General features: G+C 36.9%; 1 protein-coding gene across 11 annotated transcripts in view; it reads right to left on the minus strand.

Annotated features, from left to right (window-relative positions):
- The window catches only part of DMD (dystrophin), a 1,138,094-nt gene that overhangs the window by 904,288 nt on the left and 218,473 nt on the right, over positions 1-15,333 (minus strand). For all 11 annotated transcript variants that reach the window (XM_075097793.1, XM_075097785.1, XM_075097765.1 and 8 more), the window contains exon 6: positions 8,017-8,189. In XM_075097793.1, the coding sequence (XP_074953894.1) occupies positions 8,017-8,189 (173 nt within the window). The remainder of the gene's footprint in view (positions 1-8,016; positions 8,190-15,333) is intronic.

Here is a 15,333-nt window from a genome sequence, read left to right on the forward strand (position 1 = left end):
TATCATGGATAAGATAAACCACAGTTACTACAAAACCAACAGGTTACCATCTGATTTAAAGCAAGCAACAAAACAAAACTCGGAGGCGTTAGACAGCTATGTCCAGTAACTTCATCCTACCACAGTGCTCTGTTCCTAGCCACAGCCCCTATCAGCAATACAGTTTCATACCACATCTTTAAAATTTACTGTTATTGGTCAAGATGATCTCCAGAGGTCCCTTCCAACCCCTACTATTCTGTGATTTTTCCTCAGAGACCACCTGTTAAATCTTTGTCAAAAATGGAAAGCTAATTTTCATGAGTGCAGATATAGATATTATGACCAAATAACCCCCACAAGAGTTTATAAACAGGGAAGAAAAAAATCAACAGAGTTTTTGGGGTTTGGTTTCTTTACTTACTAAATAACATGTTTATTCATTCAAATAAGTTTTTCCATATCAATCTGAAGTTAATTCATCTAAGATGCATACAGCAGTGAAACCTGAAAAAGTAATGAATTCTACAAAGGTATAGATTCCAGAAAAGTAAGAGATCAAAGCAGACACTCCAGAGGGAGAATTCTAAAGGAAAGAAGTGAAACATTTTGAAGCTACTTTAATATCACAGGATGTAGTGTTTTAATTTCTTCAGAAGTTCTGAAGCGCCTCATTTCTAAAGTATCATGAGCCATTAAAAGAGCAACCTTTATAACTTACATAACTTTTGGTAAAAAAAAAAATTACACAGAGGTAGTTATGAACATCACAAAGAAACACCATGTGTGTTTTATAGGTCGCTTTCTTAGGCTGCATTAACACCTAGCTAAGGTTATAACCTGTTGTTCTAGTTTTACTTATACAAGGAAATCTTGTATATGTCTTCAGTACTTCCACAATTAAAACAAACCAGGAGCCGTTAACTAGCATATAACCTAGTGACTTGTTACAATAAAAGTATTTCCATACCTCTTCATACCATAGCTTTTAGTTCTAGCTTTTAACTTACCGAAGACACACTTTTGCTTCTTCTATCTAGGACCTCTTTTTAATGCCATTTTCCTTCTCCCCTCCTGACTCTGCCCCCCTGAAGCAGAAACAGCTGCAATGAAGTGCTCATTTTTAAGGCAGTCACCTGGCCTAAGTTCAAGCATTTTAAAGAAGCAAGGATGAAGCTAATGAATACTACTTGTCCCCACTTCAAAATCCTGATTAAAGGACTAGGAGAAGAGGAAAAAAGAAAAAAACAGCAAACAAAAAAAATCACCACCAAACAAAAAAACCCCCACCCAATTCTCAACAAAGTTAGAGAAAAGAGGCAAAGCACTCTCTGATACCCATCTGGAGGATAAAGATTACAAGAAGTAAACAGGGAAACCTCTCTGTGATCTGGAGCCTGAAGTAGGGAGAGTTTGAACTGTAGCAGAACTGACATTTCTTCCTTAGCAAAATATTTTAGTTTCTGTACATTCCTAGGGTGATGGAGCCACTCCACAGCTGCTGCCTTGTTTATTTGGTTCAATGCAGAGCATTTAATTCAAGGAACCATATCCCAAATTTATGTTCTGAAAATTCTCACCCTGGGCTCATTGATGTGCCCTTGTGGCTTTGCCAAGTAACCCATGCTTCACTGCTCCTCACACTCAGTATTAAAAGTAACTGCTAGAGAGCCTAAATGTCCATAGAGAGATGGTGATTACACAAATGGGAATATCTGCTCAAAATAGCCCCTTTTGTAAAACCCCTTTGTAAAATGACAGCGAAAGGGCATTAGTGATATCTGATCAAAACAAAAGTCAGCCATAAGCAAGGGAATGGTGGGCTAAAAGGCTATGAAAGATAAAGCTTCTCAGTGAGAGTACTGCTCTCACAGTGTATTATGTCTATGTAGTAAGTGTTTCATAGTAGTATCTTATTTTCTTTTAATCCCTTCAAGGAGACACTGAGAATGTTCATCCAGATACAAATTCCACACTCCTGTATGAACCTCCTTAAAAAAAAAAAAACCAAACCAAAGCAAAACCCACCAAAACAAAAAAGCCACCTACCCATCCCTGAAAACATTATATAAGAGAAATGAAAATATCACTACTTAAATAATAAAATAAAACAAACCAACCCCTATCCTTTAAGACATGCATTTTGTTAGTTATTTCTAGTTCATAGTTATTTCATTATTATCAATCATTGAAGTAAAAGGAACCATATTAGATCTTTTGGGTGATTCATGTAAAGCCAGTATCCTCTCCTTAATAACAGCATTTAAGCCTTCCACGTCACAGGAGTTTAAGGAATTTCAGAGCTTGAGTCCCCGTTCTTGTGCACATATATTGTTGTGGGAATTCAACAAGGCTGCCTTAACTCTTTTTTCCTCCATTCTTTAGCTTTTTGCACCTGAACCATGGACAAAGATGATTAGTACTATCTAGGATGGTTTTGAAGGGGAAATACCTAAAATATGACAGTGGTATAAAAAGAAGAAAGGCCAAGTTATAACAACTTTCCAATGTGTTTATTCCTTGGCAAAAAGGACCTCGACTATGAGTATGATGAATATAATGATACTTTCTATAATGCAGTGCCTGTCCTGAAATGTTTCACACAGTCACTCAGCCTTGATACTTTATGGTGAAACAGATAAATACTATTTAGCAATCAAATTGAATTATATACTTAGAAAAGTACATGAACATGATGTAAGAGAGGCTGGGGGTTGATTTTTCCTTTTTAAAGACCAGATGGACACATGGAATATATTGTTAGTAGCAACTCCAGAGCGTGTTAACATCAAAACCAAGAAGAGAGGTAAGTCTGTCTCCCATCTTTATCTACTCAATCAACTTCCTCCTGCTATTCTCCTTTCCCCATCCCCACAGTCAAAAGATGCTGCCCACAAAGTTAGTGCAACAAAAATGTAAGAGAGGCTGTAAATTTAGGCTGAACATAAAAGCTGTTGAAGGACAAATCAAAGACACAAAAATTACTGTAATCATAAGATAGTATATACTGTTATTTATTTTAATGTTTAGATGTATTTCCTTCAAAATTATTTGCCATTATCTGCCATGAGCTGCAAAAAGATCACAAAAAAAGCTAATTTCATTTCCCTGAAATCACAGTAAAACAGTGTGTCTAGAAAATTTTCGACTTACTGTATGTAGTGTTTTCTGAAAGTAGAATGTTAATTAGATCTATTTCTAGTAAGTTACAAATTAAAAATTTGAGCACTCAGCCAATATTTCAGATGAGGTAATATAGAGACTACAGTATAGTGTATATTTTGATGTAGTTATAAAAAAAGTATTTTTTTTATGAAGTATTTTAAAAAGAAAAATCTAATTGTAAAACTACTAGTGAGTTTTAGGTACACAGTAGAACTAACCACAGCATGTAGTAACTGATCTTAATAGCTTACTACTTTACACCAAAACATCATTCTTAAAATTATACCATAAAAGTATTGTGAAGTGCTGTTTTTAAAAGCAAATGAAATAGGGCTGAGTTTAGAAAAGAAAATTTAACTTTTGCATATTGTGAGAGACTGATTCCTATCGATGTCAAAAAGAAATCACTTCAATGCTACCAGAATCTTCCCGCACTTTCAGAGAGCCTAAATACTATGGGAAAAATTTGGCTAGCATCATTCTTACAAAGAAGATGGAGACTCCCTTTTTACACGGAGTCACATGGAGAGGACAAGGGGGATGGACACAAGTTGCTCTTGGGGAGATTCCGACTGGACACCAGAGGGAAATTTTTCACACTGAGGACAGTCACCCATTGGAATAATCTCCCCAGGGAAGTGGTTGACTCGGCCACGTTGGACACCTTCAAGAGTCGTCTGGGCAGGGTGATGGGCCATCTTGTTTAGTCTCTGCTCTTCCTAGAAAGGTTGGACTAGATGACCCTTGAGGTCCCTTCCAACCTGTGATTCTGTGATTCTTTCAGTGTTGGAGAGATTTTTGTTTGTTTCACTGTTTGTTTTTTTTTTTTTTTTTTTTTTTTTTCTGGTAGAAGAGAGTCTAGGAATAGTACTAAAATTGGCAAAAGATACACACATCAGGCACCAGGTTCACCATATGAGTTCATTATCATACCTGATTTTCAAATTATGACTAGCCCTTTTTCAGACTAATTCTGCTTCCATTTCTGAGAACATCTAAATGTGACGAAGACCATGCATACAAATTACAGCCTGAGGCTCAACGTGGAAGGCTTATGGCTTACCTCTGAAATACACCTGAAGGCTAAACTCAAAGACTTCAATGTCAAAAAAGTAGAAGCTACTATTTGTAGTAAAGCCTATTTTTTACAATTAAACCAGGAAAGTCTTTAACATTTCAGGAATGATGAACATATGTTTTAAATCTTTAAAAATTAATTTTTCCACCAATGTATTTTTTATATGTACTAGGTTATTCCCTAAGTAACCATAAAGACAACCATAGCTGTTCTGACAGTTAGAATGACAAATCCTTGTTTTTCTTCAGGAGCCCATTTCAGTATAAAAATTGCTGGGAGAAAGAAAGGTACTGAAAGACATTGTAGAAAGGGACAATCAGGAAGGAGGAAAAAAGACAATGGAAAAAGTGAATTAATGAAATACAGACTAATAAGCTCAGAGGAAGATAGGAAAAAAAAGAATATCTGGACCAAACTTTATGTAGAACAAGAAAATGGTAGACAAAGAAGTAGAACAGGAGAACTGGAGAAACACAAAATCAAAGAGGGAAAACAGAGGACCTAAATTCAAAGTGCTTCTCTTCAGAGGGCTTGTCATTCTATGTATGTAAACCACAAAATATTAATAAAGCATAGGATGTGTAAGACACCAGGTTTCTCTGAGATTTTACATAAACCGGTGTTGATCAGCTTAAGTGTATATTCAAACTGTCTTCTTTAGGCACAAAGCCAAGACACTCTGACAACCAACAAGTAGGTAGGTACCTGCATTTTAGAGTGACCAAGTCAGGTGTCAACACTTCTTAGAGAAGGCTTTTTATTCTTATAAGATAGAGCTAGGGGATCCTGAACACTCAGAGTGTCTTAGTGTACCTCTTTTGTTGATTGCATCTTGAATCTTGAAGGGCAATTTAGTGCTCCTGCATATTGAGCATGAAGCGCAGTCACCAAAAATCAATATAGAGGATGCACTAAACACAGAGGTTCGCTTAAAAATAACTGACTTAGGGCTTCAGAGAACATTGGGTCTTCCTCTGAGACTTTTGCGGAATAACTTAGTGGTTAAAGTCCAGAAGAAGACAACAGGTGTGTCCTGGGGACTTGCCTCAGGGAACGTGAACGTACACTTGCCGTTTCCCAGATGAGTCCTCTAACTACTGGGAAAGAGACAAGAGTTTTGTGGAGTAATTCTTTTTCGCTTCTATTGAAGATAGGCTCACTGTAAAGAAAGCTATGCAAGATTTACGGCAGCAGACTCAAGAACAGTAAAAGCAAGCTTAAGTTTTGCAGCCCTATTTTAGAAAACCTGAATAAAGTGCATTAATTGTAGTGAGCAGGAAATGAATGTTCACAAGTGAACTTTGCACTGAACTGAACACAGCAGTGCATAAAGTATGACACACAAACACTTATTTTGTCTAGACAATCCCAATGTGGCCTAGGCAGGTAACTGCCTTCCCCACCAGGGACTGCTCCTGAATACGAGCCTCTGCTCAGACTTCTGGAGATCTTCTTACAGAGAGAGACAAAAAGGAATTTCTGATTACTGATTTCAGACACCAGATGATATTGCATGAACCTGTAGAGCACACAATCTGAATATCTGAGTATCAGATACCCTAATCAGGAAACAGAGAGTCTGATATTTTGTCTAGGAGGAAAGACATGCCACCACTTTGGCCTTCTGCTGCACTGATTTGCTGAAAATGAAATCAAGGTAGTTACAATGCCATAAAATACTACCAGTTTTAGGCTTTGAGTCTACAGTAATAATTAGTTAGCCAACATAATTTCAGCATAACTATTTTTTGGCTTTTTTTGAAATATTTTCCCTTTGAGGCATATCTATTTTTCCTTCCCCAGCTGTATCCCATGCCACAGGGCAGCAGCATACCACCAAAAGTAGTAGAAATCACTCAGTCCTTTTTGTAACACTGAGTTCCAGAGTGACTTAAGTAACCTGGTGTTTGAGTTAAAACCAGCATTTTCCCACTTAATAAGGCTATGTATAGACAATGTTTTAGGAAGATGAAAAGGTATTCTAGCTCCCACAATGTAACAGAGCTTACATGAAGGTGAATGATGCAGACAGAGTATCCTGTACAAAGCTTTATTTATTTATTTTAATCACCTACAAGCATGGAATCAGATATTTAGAAAGAAAGGGATTAATTGATTTCTACAGGATAATTGCATTCTTATATTCAGGTCCACCAGAATGAAATCACTTAAGAAATGAGAGACAGAGCAAATTAAAATGAGAAATTATCATCAGCAGAAATAACAACAAAAAAAAGAGTACGCTTAGAGAGGGTTTGAAAAAAAGAACCCCACCAAACCACATTTTAATGAATGACCAATGAATAAAGTAATTATCAAAAGCTAGTGATGGTCACTATATTGTAGTTCTTTTCTTATTTAGCTCCCCAAATGCAATTCTCTTAATACCCACATAAGCACTTACAAGAAGGTGTGAGCGCATCAGCAGCGGAGTAACAGCAGGATGGTGGGGAAGGCCGTTGTTAATGTTATAAATACTGAATGCAGGTGAAACACATACACGGAGCCCTTTCAGAGTATAATAAATTCTTCCTTAAAATAATGCCTTATCCCTAACATTACAGGCAAACAACTCTTGTAATTGCAAGGTCTTGGACCTTAGTTCAGTCAGATCTATTCAAGGCTCCCAGGCGTATGCAGGGTGAAAAAATGGACACAGAGCAAGAGATGCTTATTGTACCTGGGATGGTGGTGTAAGGCATAGCCGCTGTAACTGGCTGTCAGCGTTAGTCTTCAGAATACAACAGCAGTAGACTTAATCAGACAGTTTCATTCAGAAACAATTACATGAGCCAGTGAAAATTTTGGAAAGAAATATCTGCAGCTCTTCACTGCTTTAGCTGGAAAGCACATATTGTCTCAGACTATCCTTTTAGAAGTATTTTGCCTCATTTTATTTTAAGCCTTTAATGCAGCTAAAAAAAAATGGTCTGACTTGTACTACTATCTTGTAAATTCCTGTTTTCTCTTACCAAACAGAACATACCCATTTAGTTGTCCTAAAACTCAACCAACTGATAACTTGGAGCAGTCATCCACCTTGCAGGCTATAGAAGTAGGAGAAGAGAGATCAGGAGGCTTACCACTTTGGAATAATAAGGACTACTTTAAAATCAGTAGTGGCTAGAACTAGACCTTTAAGATAGACTGGCTTACACACCCTCCTTAAGCCAAGTGCACAGAACCACCAGAGAACACTGACTCGCTAAAGGTAGTGTTTTATACAGCACAGACTAGAACAAGACTATTTCTGAGAAAGGGTGAAAACTTAAATCAGCTGGGGGAACAACGTGAAATTTTGGAAAAAAAAGGCTACCTTCTCCAACTGTGTCCTTTCGAGACAAACCCGTACTTTCAATTCAGCAGCTGTCAGAGGCTTTTGACGACCTCTACATCTTCCCACTGTAAGTCCCCACAGGAAAATCTCCTTCTCCCTCTAGGACAACCTCAAGGGTTTCATTTTGGATCTATTTCTTGGTCTTCTCAAAAGTTTCCAAGCCTGTACTCCTTGAGACTCTCTACCTGGTATATGCACTGGAATTCCAGAAAAGGATCTGAACTGGAGATATTCATAGTGCTGTGAAAAGCTCAGACCCTCTCTTTCCACAGAAGGATTCAGTCTGATGCCAGATGCAGAACCCAGGTGAAAGCAAACAGGCAGACATTTAAAAGAACGCTGAAACACCCACACAGGAAGCAGCTAAAAACCCCACATAATAGATACACCAGCTTCAAGCCCTGTTACAGCTGTCTGTTACAATCTCACTAAAATAATGAAGAGTTAGTTTTCCTACCTATGACTGTGGAGGAGTGCATTGAAAGCCAATCCATCAGACCAGCTACTGGTGAAATTGATAACATTGACCTGTGGGTAATTACGAGTAGATTGGCGGACCCAGCTCAGCAGAATCTTTTCACTGTTTGTCTGCTGCAGTCCAGCCATGATGTTTTTCATTACATCTTTGACCTGCAATAGGAGACAGAATTTCATCAATGATTCAACTTACTCATTACAAGCCTTTTTTTTTTTTTTTTTTTTGACACAGCCACCCTCCCCCCTTTTTTCTTTTTTTTTTCCTGAAGATTTAAGCCTTAAAGAAAAACCTTCTAAGTAATTACAGAAAATACCCGGTGTCACAGTATAATGATAGTAGTCAGGTCTGAATCCTTAAAAAAACCTGATATTGACTTTTTGGTCACCATTGTTGATGCATACTGTACATTCATCCCTGTGCCACATAAAACAGTTGTGCATGAAGAGAGAAGGCTCATTTCCTTGCACCACTTATAGGAACAGAGTTTGTTCAAACTAAGTATTTCTTCTTGTGGTTTTCTTTGCTCTGGAAATAGATCCTTAGTTAATATAATACATTATAGCAAAAGTTGCTAAAATGATGAAAAACATTATTCTCTCATTGACAGAGTTGAAATAAGTACCAAGGAAAAATAAATGTGCTCAGTGCACAGCAGATAACTTTTCTGACATAAATGTGCAAACTATACTTGCATACACGCACTTGGATGAAAAGTGAATTTCATTGGATGCATTGAGAGTTGCATATGCCTAATTTTTTAAACTTTTGAAAATTAATAGTTAAAATTCCTTTTTCATTAGAGAAAGCTCACTGACCTACAGTTATTGTTTTATAAAAAGCCATTAATTCTGAGGGCTTCTAAATATATTAGCCTGGAGTTTGACATAATGCAGTCATTTATATATTTCTTAGCAACTTCTTTACTAGTGAAAGAGCACGCAAAACTTGTATTAAGAAGTCTATAATTTATTTTCCAGTAAAGTATTCCCTTTTAATTAATTGCTTTCTCCATGTATCTTGGAAAGATTAGCAGCTCTTTTAAAATACTCCCAAACATGTAATTTAACTATGAAGTTGCTTATTGTTGTTTATTCACTTATGGTAGTTATAATTCTCCACTTGAATTGCTCTGCAGACAGTATCAGTCGAACAACATTCACTGTAGAAGCTATTTTATGATAAACGTTGGACCACTCTGAAACTGTAAAAACTATAAGATAACATGCAGAAGGTGTAATCTCCACGAATAATCGACGACAACAACAACAACAACTAATTACTATGATACTGTATAAAAAACAGATAGCATTTTATTGTTCAGTCTGGTAAGTTGCTTGCTGGTTTCACAGTAATTAGTTCAATATTTTGAATACGTGAAGAAATTAATTACCAGAAGTATGTTCTGTTTTTACATCTCAGATGCATTCTACCCAAAGAGTGTCACTGCTTTCAATTTTCCTCTTGAGACTCAGGTATAAAGTTAACTTTATATGTTATTAGTTTCTGAGATGGGAGGAGAACTGATCCTCTTTAAATCTCACGGGGCACATTCCTGACTTCAGGCTAAGATTGTAACTTGCACCAATGAAAATGAATATAAAAATCTCTCAGATAAGATTAGCAGCATTTTATAGTTGCCTCCTTTTCTACACCAGGAGACAGAAAGTAAAGAGTTTAAGAAAATTAGGAAATATAGTCTTTAGTTTTGCTTCATATGCCTGAGTGGGTATTTTGAGTTTCTCATTAATATTTTTAGTGTCTTCATTATTGAGAACTGCCAAAGTAGATTTACGTAATTCAGCAAGAAGCTAAGAGATTTGCTTCCTGTATTTCCAGGTAAAATCCCTTCACTACTATCAAAATACAAAATTTTTTTTTTTTTTCATGAACCCACACGCTAAAAATAAGAAAAGTTTCAAGACCAGCATCTATTGCTGCAAACTTAAACAATATGAAAAACTAAAAAATACTGAAATTATGGTAATGAAAAATTGTTCAAGCCAAGATTTCACTGTTCATTTTGTATTTTTATCATGTGTTTGTATTTACAAATGAAGATTTATCTCAATATTATAAGCAAACTGTAACATTTGGAAAATACATCAACATTCATATAAAAAGATAGCTGAATGAATGCAGAAACACAAGATTTAGAAATAGAGAAGTTCATCACATATAGAAAAGATCAAGTGTTTGAGTTGACATTAACATAAGACAAAGGAACAATAAGTAAAAACAGATGAAATTAGGTAAAAACAATAAAAAAATGAGTTGTCAGGAAGGCAATTATTCGGAAGAATCCAGGTGATAGTTCTTTTGATTTAAAGAGATGAAGCCAAAAACTTAGCATTTATTTCTACTTTTGAGTAAATAAATAATAGTTTCAAACTCCTCTTGTTGAGTTTAGTACGCTGACAATGGGTAAAGTTTTACTCATTTCCTGCATCTTTCTGCAGCAGGGAAGACTCTATGGTTGGTTTTTTGTTTGTTTGTGGGTTTTTTGTTTTTTGGTTTTTTGTCTCCTAGGGAATGGCAGGCATTTGAAATAATGAGGTAAAAAGGTAAAAGGCTGAGGTCACTTCCTATTCAGTGAAAAATGGTGGAAAAGTCCCCTTCTACAACTGGATCCACCTTGTCCTTCTGAGCACCCCAAGGGATGACGCCTTCCCTCCCACCCCACCTGGCACCTTGGCAGCACCATGCAGCACCGTGCTAGACCGTGCCACACCGCTGTGGGCACAGCACCACACTGCCCGCAGGACAGCTGGGCTCCGAAGCAAGACCAGCGTCTGGGCTGAAAAGTGCTGGCTGACATTGAGGTTAGAAGGAAACTTTTTTAAGGCTTCTTGGTTTAGATATACTGTTCAGAAAGAGTTTTATGTAGAGCTGTGATCATGCCAGCCTGAAGAGCTTTTGGATGGATAAGCTCCCTCAGCATCCAGGCTCAAAATCTACAGCCATTTCAAAGTGTCTAGTATGCTCTGCCTCTTGCTGTCAAATGATGAGTTGACCTCTCATACTAATTTCTTTGTTACCTCTCTGTTCTAATGCAGTATATCCTGGCAGGAAACAAAGCCTTAAGGTGCAGGAAACGCCAACTTACAGAGAATAGAAATACTTGCTCTTGCTGGGGAATGGCCCTATACTACAGCAATAAGAAAAGACTAAATTTTGAATAGAAGGGGGGAAAAGGGCAACACAGAAGCCACCAACATGACTTCTGAAATGTCAAAGTGCCAAACTAAAAGCTGTGAACAGAATGGGAGTGCTGTTATTCTCAGCACCACACTGAGAAGTGGCCAAAAGCAGCGTTACCGGGCCTGGCTCATGGCAGTAGTGGACCTCTGATCTCCCCGCTGCAGGACCATGTCCTGGAGTCTGTGCATGCATAGCTGTGTGCATGTAAGGTGACTAAGAACATGGCATGATATCAGGCTTGCACTACATCTGATTCACCTAAAACCAACACTCAGGCGCATAACATTTTATAAGACTGGCACTTGGCTTCAGGATGCCAGCACCTAGAATAGAGGAAGGGAAGGAGAGAATCTGAAAAAATTATGCCCAAAGCAAGGTGTTTTCTTTTTTCTCAGTCAAATAGGGACCTTACAGCTCCCTGACAGAATGACTTAGAATTTTTTACCTGCTATATTTCAGGCATTCTCACTGCACGGATTACATTTTTACAGCTAGAATCCACTAAACCCTTTCAAAGCACATTTTAAAGAACTCTTTTAAGAACACTTTCATAGATGTTCAAGACACGTGTCAAAGAAAAGGATATTCTTTGCTCATTGATTTAAGGTGGATCGACATAACTGTTAGTATTTCATTTCCACCATTATAATACAAAATAAAATATAATGGTAATTCCAGTTAAAATACTGGTTCTCCAACAAATGTGTAACATGCCTGATGCTTCTAATAGGTCTCCAAATGAGGCTGACTGACTTTTGAAATGCATCTTTCTCTGAAATATTTGCATTATATATATGCCTATTATTTTGCTTTTTCTTTTCTGAAGAAAGTAAAGATTTTGGCTGTGACTCTTACCAAAGATTTTTGCTAGGTTTTTTTTCCATGCTCTATATGAAAATAAGTTTGTTTTTAAAAACAAAACAAAACAACTTGCACACTGCTGTATAGAATGTTTTTTCCACACCACTCTTACAAGTCTTTGTCAAATGTAACAGTTCAGAATTTAATAGTTTTATTTTGGTTTTGCTTAAATGTTAATGCTGTAGTGAGGCTGGGGTCACAGAACTGTGAGAAAGAAGGCAGCAGCCTTCAAAGACAGAAACTCTGATAGATTCAGTACCATAAAGAGCTATGACAGCAGGTGCTCAACTCAGAACGATGGTTCAACTTCAGTGAAACTTTTAATAATAATCTTAGAACCATAGAATCATGGAATGGTTTGAGTTGGAAGGGACTGTTAAGAGTTCGGCTAGTCCAACCCCCCTGCAGTGAGCAGGGACATCTTCAACTAGATCAGGTTGCTCAGAGCCCTGTCCAGCCTGGCCATGAATGTTTCCAGGGTTGGGGCAGCTACGGCCTCTCTGCGCGACCTGTGCCAGTGTTTCACCACCCTCATTGTAAAAAATTTCTTCCTTATATCCAGTCCTTAAAACCCTCCTTTACTTTAAAACCATTACCCCGTGTCCTGTCACAACAAGCCTTGCTAAAGAGATTGCCCCCATCCTTCCTATAGTCCCCCTTTAAGTACTGGAAGGCCACAATAAGGACTCCCCTGAAAAACAGGCTAAATAACAAAGGACACAATTCCCACAGGCGATACAGAAAACCACAAGATTTCTACTAAACTGAAATCAAATCTTGTCTGCTGCAATGCCTCTAGCACTACCTCTCCTTGATGGGACTGCTGATATCTGCTTGGACTGCTACTGCCTCATTAGTCCTTTTGTGCACCTTTCTTCTACCATGTCTTTTTTTTTTTTTTTACATTTTACACAAAGAAGTTGATGTTTTTTTAAGACAGTCTTGTTGTTGTATATAAGTACGGTCTGTCCTAAAGTGGTCCTGGCTACAGGATGTGAAACTGGAAAAAGGTTCTTGCCTGTTCATCTGCAACAAAATAACTGTCCATACAACTTGTATTATTATTTTTATTTTTTTTTACGTGCAGGCAGAAAAACTTCCTGTAGGTGACTCTTCTCCGGACTGCAAGTTCTTGGAATCAGAAAGCAAAAGGATTTGCAAAAGGATTTGCAAAAGGATTGCACCATCAAACACAAATTGCACAAGCAGCATGCACTAAATGAAATAGCCTGTGTATTACTATTAATTTTTTTAGGCCTTTCACAGACTACAAACTAATATAGTAGTCTCGATAGGTTATCACAGGTAATGAGATGTTTTACCCAGCTGTATACAATTGGCAGATAAGTTTGGGAGCCCTGAGTCCATAACTTAGTCTTTAACAACACCTTGCCGTGCTTCCAGCTGTTCAGTGCCAAGAACAATCTGTGATAGGCAAAATGGTACCAATGGGAAGAAGTACCCTTTCTTAAGAAACTTACAGCTTTGTTTCACCAAAAGTACTGTCAATATATAAGAGAGTACCAACCCATAAACAGGGCAGAACAACCATGGACATATTCTAGATCATGCAAATCACTTCAAAACTTGAAAGAAAATCTGGAAAAGAACAAAGATTTTCTTCACAGAGCTGTAAATAAGCAAATTCACTTTGAACTGTTTCAGTCCTTCACAGGAAATAGGCAGCAAACCATCATCTCCTGAGTTTTGTTTAAAAAGAGAAAAGCCCAAGTACAAATCTGGCTTTATATTATTTTTTTAATTTTTCATCATTTTGCAACAGTTACAGGGTTATTATACAATAATGTCTTCTTCTTGCCAACTGGGCTTTAGCTACTCTTTAGGAAAGAAGCTGAAATTGAATTCTAGCCAAATTAGAAATTTATTTACAAAATTTTGAATAAAAAGAGAAGTCCAGCACATTCAGGTCACTTCCTTTTGGTAATCCATGAATAGAACAAACTGAAGCACAGGACTCAAAGTATAGACTAAACATGGACTAAATCATTATGACCATGCCGAGAAAGTGTCACACCTTTAACAAGGCTGTAAATATGATTTGTAAATCATAATTATTTATGATAAATCATATATATTTATTATATAAATAATATATATTTATATATATTTATTATATATATATTTATATATTTATCATATTTAAATTATGCTTTGTAAATATGATCCCTGGACTTTTCATATATGGGTAGTTGTTGAATTATCACCAGGCTCAGGATGAAGCTTGAAACAAATCACCTATGTACTGCAAGCAAGGGGTACTCCAAGAGCGCATGCCTGCTGTCAAAAACCTCACCAGGCAATACCAGGGAACATGTGTGTTTTCTGTGTGTGTGCAAGAATGTGTTAAGAGGAATGGTGGGAAAAGCTGAAAGAAAAATGAATAAGTACACAGCTAATACTAAAGCACACCTTTAACACTGCTTCAGGATAAAATATGACAAATCAAAATACGAGCATGAATAGTCATCTCAGTCCATAATTCATATAAATTAAAACACAGTGATTCAAGGATTATATGTAAAAGTTGCACATCTAGTTTTCATATTCCATGTGCTCTTAATAAGTAAGTTAGAACAATGTTATGCAATTAAACTAGGAGTATTGGAATGGGAGAAAAAGGAAGGAGTGATTTAACAATTTGCAGCTTTTCTCTGTTCCTTTCACTACAACATGTCCTGCAAAATTAGAAAAAAAAGTGTTCCCCACTTCAATGAATGATGCACATGTGATTTTTGATAGGAGTGTTTAGTTTTTAAAGTAAAGTGTTTTAGGCTTTGTTTCCCACCATCTTTTCTTGTAATGCTATGAAAAGCTTGTAGATTATTGCTTGGGGAATACAGCCAACACAAATGGACAGTCTCTTAGCCCAGATTCATATAAACACACAGACCCAGAGTATCTAAATGATAGTTCTTTTTGAATTTTTATTTTACTGCTGTCTCTGAGTTTTTTTATATAATTGTCCTTGTCCACCATGTTGGTTTTTACAAGATCTAGATAATAATATGCCCTTTCTATCCAAAGAGAAAGGAAGCTAAATGAGTCACATCTACTTTAATAAATTGGCAGCATAGCAGCTTTTTAGTGCTCTAAAAAGAATTATTGGCAGGATGGGTCAGCAGCGAAAAGCAACAAATGTGATTATTTCATCAAAAGTCACTCCTTCTAAGATACTAAAAAGAAAAGTGACTATGAAACCTATATATCCATGTTGGC

Source organism: Phalacrocorax aristotelis, chromosome 1 (assembly GCF_949628215.1).
Source record: "Phalacrocorax aristotelis chromosome 1, bGulAri2.1, whole genome shotgun sequence".
Lineage (NCBI taxonomy): Eukaryota > Metazoa > Chordata > Aves > Suliformes > Phalacrocoracidae > Phalacrocorax > Phalacrocorax aristotelis.